This window comes from Antennarius striatus, chromosome 10, assembly GCF_040054535.1.
Source record: "Antennarius striatus isolate MH-2024 chromosome 10, ASM4005453v1, whole genome shotgun sequence".
NCBI classification, from domain to species: domain Eukaryota; kingdom Metazoa; phylum Chordata; class Actinopteri; order Lophiiformes; family Antennariidae; genus Antennarius; species Antennarius striatus.
In genome coordinates, this window is record NC_090785.1 from 3,248,085 (window position 1) to 3,256,247 (window position 8,163).

The 8,163-nt window shown below is 41.2% G+C and overlaps 1 protein-coding gene across 2 annotated transcripts; it reads right to left on the minus strand.

The window, feature by feature from the left end:
- Positions 1-317: 317 nt before the first annotated feature.
- On the minus strand, positions 318-8,088 carry etfdh (electron transfer flavoprotein dehydrogenase). 2 transcript variants are annotated; one of them, XM_068325535.1, is made up of 13 exons: positions 7,852-8,088; positions 6,964-7,122; positions 5,792-6,021; positions 5,529-5,610; positions 5,055-5,173; positions 4,355-4,432; positions 4,043-4,189; positions 3,697-3,837; positions 3,035-3,178; positions 2,399-2,582; positions 1,982-2,164; positions 1,599-1,820; positions 318-481 (listed from the first exon to the last, which is right to left on the minus strand). In XM_068325535.1, exons 1-13 carry the CDS (start codon positions 7,880-7,882, stop codon positions 318-320), a joined length of 1,884 nt encoding a protein of 627 aa, XP_068181636.1. In that variant the 5' UTR covers positions 7,883-8,088. The 2 variants fall into 2 exon arrangements, with proteins under 2 accessions (XP_068181636.1, XP_068181638.1); XM_068325537.1 differs by having other exon boundaries at positions 2,414-2,582; positions 7,852-8,087.
- Between the last annotated feature and the right edge of the window lie 75 nt (positions 8,089-8,163).

Genomic DNA, 8,163 nt, shown 5'->3' on the forward strand with positions numbered 1-8,163 from the left:
ATCCCCACATTGTGAATTTTATGGAAGTATTACGAGGACTACACAGTGGTTAATTGTGACTTCTGCTTCAGTTTTGAATTATGAGTCCTTTTCCACATTTTAAAATTAATACGCCACATTATAAATTAAGATTACAATTCTAGGAAGACAGCAATTTCATTTCAAATTGCTTTGCTTTTGCAGATTTTATTATAAATCTTCAAAAACATACTTTTAAGTTATTACTCGCACTTAGGCACATCTGCAGGAACTAAAACCCCTGAAAGCATCAGAACAGTTTTCTTTTACACAAAATATAAAACATCAGACATCTCCTCCTACATTCCATTGTAGGCGGGTCCGCCGCCGCCCTCGGGCACAACCCAGTTGATGTTTTGACTCGGGTCCTTGATATCACAGGTCTTGCAGTGGACACAGTTTTGGGCGTTAATCTGCAGCCTCATCCCTTCTCCAGTTTCCATGGGAACATATTCATACACACCTGGAAGTGTTGGAAACGTCAATTTGGACAAATACAACATGGTTAACAAATAATACCTTTGTGCTGATGTGGATTGAAACACCACAGGCTTCTTTTATGACGCCTTACAGTATTTTTTTTTTTTTACTGCTGGGCTAATGTGTTTTATCTATTTGACTGAAAACACAGGGTCATGATCCACCTCATCTATGAGGCTTTACCGATTTTAATTAAAAACAGATGCTGATGAAACCTGATAGGAAATGTGACTTGGATTCATGGCAGCGGTATCCCAACAGCCCTATTCTCTGAGGACATTTAACAATGCAGAGGCGGCGATAACGTATTTATGAACCCTGCTGACCCGTAGCGTTGGTGGATTTCTATACATAATACCATTTGGCTCCATTCTTTTGAGACTAATCTTCTATTTAATATTTTTGTAACATTTCTGTCAGACCAACAATTCAATTTACTATCAGCTTTCACAGCACGTTCATCCAAAAGTTTGTTTTTGGAACCTGCCATAACTGCGATATGGAAAACAGGGACTTGATTACTTCGTTTTTAATCCTACTTAATTTTGCTTTTGCCTGAACTCTCGTTTGTTATTGTCAAACAGGAAAAGGTTGAACTGACTTTCAAAATAAGTTATATAACACAGATAATACTGCTGGGACTCTTTTCATTTTGTATGTGGGACAGGAATGAAGGACAGCAGCGAATGGCCACTGGTGAAAAGACTGAAAAAGGTGCCTCTATTCAGTCGAGAATTATTTGAACCAAAAAATTAGAATGATAATCATTTTTTAGACATTTTCTGTGGAGTGGAGCAGATGACAGTCTTTGGGAATCTAATAACATCAGGCTTCATTAAAGAAGCTGCCATTTCCATCTGTAAAATATCAGACAATTAAAAAAAGTGCAGGTCTGCCAGACTTCAGGAGTTTGACAATTAGCATTTTAGCCTGAATGACTTAAAATTAACCATAAAATATCGTCACTGCGGGAGTAATAAAGGACTCTTTTATCTTAAAAGTTGTAGATAAATGTTCTGATCTACTTGGATAACTTTTGACGACCTCTGCTTCCTAGATTCACAGCCTCAAGTCGCTGTGAAGTCAGACTGTGGTGTTACCTGCAGGACAGAAGCGTTGCTCAGGCCCATCGTATAAAGCCAGGTTCCTGGCGACCGGTACGCTGTCATCCTTTAGAGTCAGGTGGGGGGGCTGATCCCCCTCGTGGTTGGTGCCGCTCAGGGCCACAGAGGACAGCAGGTCAAAGCTTATCTTGCCGTCGGGTTTGGGGTATTCGATGGGCGTACAATCTTTAGCCAGTTTCAGCTGGTTTGCGTCGAGGCCTGAGAGAAAGGGACGTGGCCGGTGAGGAAATGTTTTCTCAGCTGAGATAAGATGACCTCATACCTCACCTAAAGAGAAACCATCAGCTGGGCTGCAGCTCGCTACGCTACAACAATGTCCCTGTGTGAATCTAGGTTCCCTTCAGCTCCTCCATGCTCACCACAGTGTTTGAGGGTCCAGGGTTCCTTTCCTCTGAAGATCCAGTAGAATATCCCCGTGTAGATCATCCCACCGTACAGCCCAAAGTAGTTATGGAAGGACGGCCTGATGTTCCGTACGGCGTACAACTCCTTCCACACCCACGAATTCTTCAAGTTCTCTGCGTACTCTGTTACATGGACCCCTGGGAAGATCAACGCCCTGATAAGCTTTGTGATTATGCCAGGAATATAAAAATACTGACCTCATATCTGATAAAGGTTACTACCTGATATGACCCATCCTAATTGCCGTACTCAGCGTCAGTATTAACATTTACACGAGGCATTGACATTTTATTCACGCTTTGTACAGTTAAAAGATCTCAATCACGACGTGATGAGAAATTACAAGAAATTACTATCATGAAATCGGTGACCTCCAAATTTTGCACCTGCCGTCTCCGAGTCCAGGCTCTCTGCTGTGACTTTGTGGAAAACTGCCTCGGCGGCCAGCATGCCGCTCTTCATTGCCGTGTGGGTGCCTTTTATCTTCGGGACGTTCATGAAGCCGGGGCTGCAGCCGATTAGTATCCCCCCGGGGAACGTCAGCTTTGGGATGCTCTGCAGCGGAACAGGACAGGATTAATAGACATTTTTGGGGGAAATAAATAAATAATTTGCGCAATAAATCATTTTGGAATTTAAGTTAGAAAAAATGTTTTTAATGTAATAACATTTTATAACAGAACTGACATACAGACCAAAATGTTATTGCAATAACTATCACAAGTGTAATTATATTCTCATTTGTGAACTGTCCTGTTGTGGTATATAATTTAAAAAAAACACACTAATAATGAAGGTGAGGATGAACCTGAACCCAAATTAGATTAGAGAAATCACTTCCTTATTAATGTAGGTCTAGATTTAAACAATCCCTGCAGGGAAAGCCACTAGTTTAATGAAATCATGTACAGCAGTGTTCCTTGTAACCCACATATATAGACCAGGAGCTTCTTTACAGAACGTTGGTTTTATCCCAACAGCCTTCCTGAAAGATGGAGGACACATACCTGAAACCCTCCTTCGTTTAGCGCCCTGGCCCCATACGCGATCCTGTTCCCTCCCTCCAGTGTGGGGGCTACGAAGGGGTGATGTTTCCAGCGCTGGAACTCCCTGAAAGGGCTCAGGTATGGATTTGTGTAGTCTAGACCAACCTGGATTCAGAGGAAAGGGAACAAAATTCTTCTTTAATCGGTCAATCCAAAACACAAGTACAACAAACTAAGCAGACAAAAGGCTCCAAGGCTTAGAAAGTCCAATTATTTCTTACACATTGTCTTTGTTGCATTTCTGTCACCTGTTACAATCATGAGCCCCACTGTAAGAAAACATGAGGTATTTTATTGTCGTTGGTTTGGACTCCACAAATAATTTTTTAAAAGATTTTGTTCACAAAATTAAAATATCGTAGTGAAACAGTGAGTTGTTGGACGTTCAGTTTATCACGCAACGTAATTTCAAACTTCCCCTGAAACATTTAACCAGTGCGTCAGTTTCATTGTCAGGCTATGCTGTGCAGGTGCTTGTTTGACAGGTAACATCAGAATGTTATTTTTAAACTTACCACCCTGTCATCGCTCTATGCATCAACAATTGAACCCACAAGTGAGAGAAGTTGGATACGTTTGAAGAGAGCAGGATTTGTTGTGAGAATATGTACGAAGCCACTCACCACGAATCCCAAAGCCACCAGCGGCTCTCCCTCGTTTAGGTGATACAGGAAGGACCCTCCGTACGTGTTCCTGTTCAGGGGCCAGCCCACAGAATGCTCCACTCTGCCCGGCCTCCACTTCTTCTCATCGATAGCCCACAGCTTCAAGTCACACACAACCAAAAGATTCATTCCTTTGTCACACACAACCATAGCCTCATTGATTTGTCTTCTGTGACTGACGTAAAAAACAGCGGTCATCTCTTTCTTAATGCTCAGGACGGGCCTGATGTATTAAAAATGATAAGTTAAACAAGGGGAATCAATGGTCTACCTGGGAATAGACTCACGTCGGCGGGACTTTTACCTCCTTCAGGCCAATGGCGTACGTCTGGGGTTCACAGTTCTCACGCAAGTTGAACTGTTTGTAAAGCTGCTTCGCCAAGTGTCCGTGGCAGCCTTCTCCGAAGAGCGTGACTTTAGCGTGGAGCTCCATTCCTCTCTCAAAAACATCCTGAAGCACGAGAAGAACGCGATGCATGAATGGATTTTAGGAGTCAGAGTCAACTCTGAATAGTAACTATACATAGTGTGAGACTAAGTAGTGGCTGTGGTCTAAATCTTAAATCAGAATTTTGAAGCAGTATTATTAAAACTACTTGTATTTTTTGCGAAATACCTTCGGAGAGCCATCCTTAGCGATGCCTACGTCGTTGGTGGCAATTCCCTTCACACTTCCATCCTCGTGAAACAGAACCTGGATAAAAGGAGAGTAAAGGTGAATACTTTTTAGCTGAGAGGGAAGAGTTAACGTATTCCTCTGAAATAACCACGAATTGGGACAGGATACTCTTATAGATTATTTTGGAGTGAGGTCAGAAGTTGACTCGCTGCCGTGTGTATTCCACAGAGAAACTATTTTAGCAGTGGCGGGTCGTTCTTTTCCTGAAACTGTTTTATTGATCAAGTAGTGCATTAGTGTCTACACACTACACTTCCTGTCCTCAATCATTTCTGAAGCTCAAGCAGACCGGAGCTTTTGTCGCAAAGGATCAGTAAGCGATGATGCCACCACTCCTTCAACCTGAAGGGTACTTTTAAGCACCGATGCTTCGACTGATTGCAGCAGGGGGAGTACAGATAGGAGGGATTGGCTTCCCCTGATGGACATACAGGAGAGGCTCAAGACAGACAGGAATTGATTCTGCGGTTTCTGATGAAGTTTGAGGACAAATCTGTTTGTGGATTCAAATTCTAATCTTTATGATAGCACCTGTATTGAGGTGTAACTTAGAGACAACAGAGAACAAGCCCAGAGTTTCAGGGATACTCTAACAAACTATAAAATACAAAAGAAAATAAATGTGTTTAAAACTCACTTCAGATGCTGCATAACCAGGATATATCTCCACTCCCAACTCCTCTGCCTGCTCCCCCAGCCAGCGGACAAAATTACCCAGCCTCACAATGTAGTTACCATGGTTAATCATGGGCATACCTGCAGGAGGTGGAAAAACATGCATCAGCATCCATCAGTGCCACTCCAACCTTTTATCAGGTTTTAACAAGCTGACTTACGGTTTGAAAGACAACATGGCGACTGATTATTTCTATGTTCTATATTTGAGCCCTTTGCATCAAAGCAACACTTCAACTTCAATCAAAATCAGTCAGTGTTTCAATTTTGTTAGTCTTTAATTGAAAACCAGACACGTTTCAATCCCTCTTAACAGTTCAGTATTTAACAACAATCATCATCTCTGTTAACAGACAGATAATTGGTCTGAAAAGACACCAACAGAGTAGTCACTCTGTTAGCAGACAACACAGTTATTAGAATGAAGAAGACATACCCGGCAACATGAGGACAGGAATTCTGTGTTTCTTTGTTAAAATGCTGAAGATGTCTTCAGTCACTGGAGTGTTCAGAGGTGCCTGAGAAACCAGCACAATAATGAAACCCACAAAATGATATCAAATAATACAATCTTATTTGTAAGCAGAGTAAATGTGTGTAAATGTTAATGATTGCTTTCTACTGTACAGCATGTGAAGCTTTATAACATATGGCATCTGTAACAAACAGAAACATAGAACATAGGACAATGAAGCTGACCCCTCGTTCCTTCCAATCAGGAATGAGCTCATTGAGGGCAGTGGGCTCCAGGCAGGCACCTGACAAGGTGTGTGCACCGATCTGAGAGGCTTTCTCCACAAGGCACACTCGCAACTCCTTCTCGTGCTCGTTAGCGAGCTGCTTCAGACGAATTGCAGCAGAGAGACCCGCGGGGCCTCCACCTACTATTACCACATCTGCCTCATCAGCAAATCTTTCCATTTCAACCCCTGCAAAAGGACAAAAAAAAGCAAATATTTAAAAATGACAGAGTCTGCTGCCCTGTGTGATACATGTGGCAAAGCCTTGCACCTCAAAAAAAGGGGATTAGCCAGGCCTGAATTCATTGTAAAGCCGCATTAACTCCTTTCAAGTGTCATCCATCCATGCAGGGATTTAAAAATAAAAGGTACACCATTGACTTTATTGTGAAGGAATAAATTAAAATCACATAAATACTCCTGCAGATAAAATCAGTTTAGATTATTAATCAAAGAAGACAGACATATGCTTATTTGGTTTTAAAATCATAATTAACGTTATGTGCAGGATTAGACATGACATACTCATCATTACTGTGGCTTTCTGCCACTATTTTGAATAATCATTAAGGTCGTTTCCATTCATCTGTCTAAAACCCTTTCTATTTGGTGTTTGACTGGTGCTGCTTAATCTGGTTGCATGCATTCTGCTATAAGTGCAGAATTAAATAACTGTAGGCTTCATTTTGATATTGTATAAAGTTTATCTTTAAAGAGAACTCAAGTAAATGAGTATCTGTTGATGTGAACCTCATGGATAATTTTGTGGCAAAACCAAAAATCACAGCACCACTGTGGGGACATTATGTACTTAAGGTAAATGACAAAGGAGAGTTTGGTAATTAAGGAGCCAATTTGTTGAATGTGTTGCAAAAACGGTAGCGGTCCCATCTGCTAATGTGGCCTCAGCTGCAGGTCCATTAACACTAATGGCCATCACTTGCACCTTGAGCAAAAGTGGTTAGACTCTGAAGTAAGACAAATATGGTTTTGAAATGTCTCTTTTTATCAAAATGTGCAATTACGTTATCAAACTGTAATTTATGTAACTACTGTGAGTCCATATGATTGAGATGACATGAATCACAATCTTGAGTCAGAGTGCTTTTGGTGATGACGACGCAGTCTTACCTTCCCATCTTGGATCTTTTTCTCGAGAATGGATGGTGTAGTGTGTTGTGATGCGGGGTGTGGAAACCGAAGAGCAACCCCCTCTGTTTAGTGTCATATAAAGCTGAGGGGCAGCATGATCTGTCTGAACTTTCCTCCATGCCCTGATACACCTGTGGGCTAGAGACAGAAAACAGCTGGTCTGGTTTATGTCAGCCTGTTCTTTTTTTTTTTGTTTAATTTTATTTAAATTAAAAAAAAAAATCACCCCATCTAAATTTAATAAAAACAAACCACATTACAACTAATAAAACAGACGTCAGATAAAAAAAAACATCTATACAAAGGCCAGAGGCCAAAGGAAAACACATTAGTTGTGTTTAATTCAGTGAAAACTGGAATTGCTGTCACACAGTAAAGCTAGTAGCATACATGCTAGCTACCTAGCGGAGTTAATGTGTAACTACAACTTATAGCTAAACAAAGTCCGAGGTGGCAACTTCACGCTCCTCTTAAAAATAATGAACACGTTAAAATAACTTCCAAAAACATTAGAAAATAAGTAACACACATACACGGTGTAGAAATGCATCCAGTCGTTGCACAAAAAAAAGATAAAGACGATGCTCCTGCCACCTGAAGACCGACTGAACTCTGACCCACATATTAGCTTGATGCTAATAGAAGTCAGACTGTTGTTGCTGTGTTGGCTAACGCTGAATCTAGCGGTTGTAAATAGCAATACTTAATCATATACACAGAAGAAAAAATTATATACACAGAAAAATATCGCGCACACTCTAAAGCAGAATACAAATAATGACACAGCAACTGAATTTACTGTCAGTGAACCTAAAGGAATAATAGCAAGCTTGCAAGATGTTAGCAAATTAGCATTCGCTTACGTACCTGTGCACGAATATCTGCCAGCTGGAAACATGGTTTAGCTAATGTGAGCTCACAAGTGAACAGCGCTTTATCTTTAAATAAAAATCAATCGAGGCACTGTTCTGGTGCTGGCTAGTTCCAGGCTGACGAAGTGAAGGTTGTTCAACACGCCAGCCCAACAAACACAAGCGTTGAGCTAGGATACTCTGTAAATACGTCTCATAACAGTACACGTTCGACTGAGTCAAAAGCTGCGCTGCTGCGGCAGCAGTCATATAACTAGACTGTGAGGTAACTGCGCAGCGGCAACTCTGTACACTGTAAACTACACCA

Coding starts and splice junctions, on each gene's coding strand:
- etfdh (XM_068325535.1), bottom strand. CDS start 7,882: ATGTTTCCAGCTGGCAGATATTCGTGCACAG. Junction 2,583..3,034: donor TAAACGAAGGAGGGTTTCAG/GTATGTGTCCTC, acceptor GTTCCGCTGCAG/AGCATCCCAAAGCTGACGTT. Junction 482..1,598: donor GCAACGCTTCTGTCCTGCAG/GTAACACCACAG, acceptor CAACACTTCCAG/GTGTGTATGAATATGTTCCC.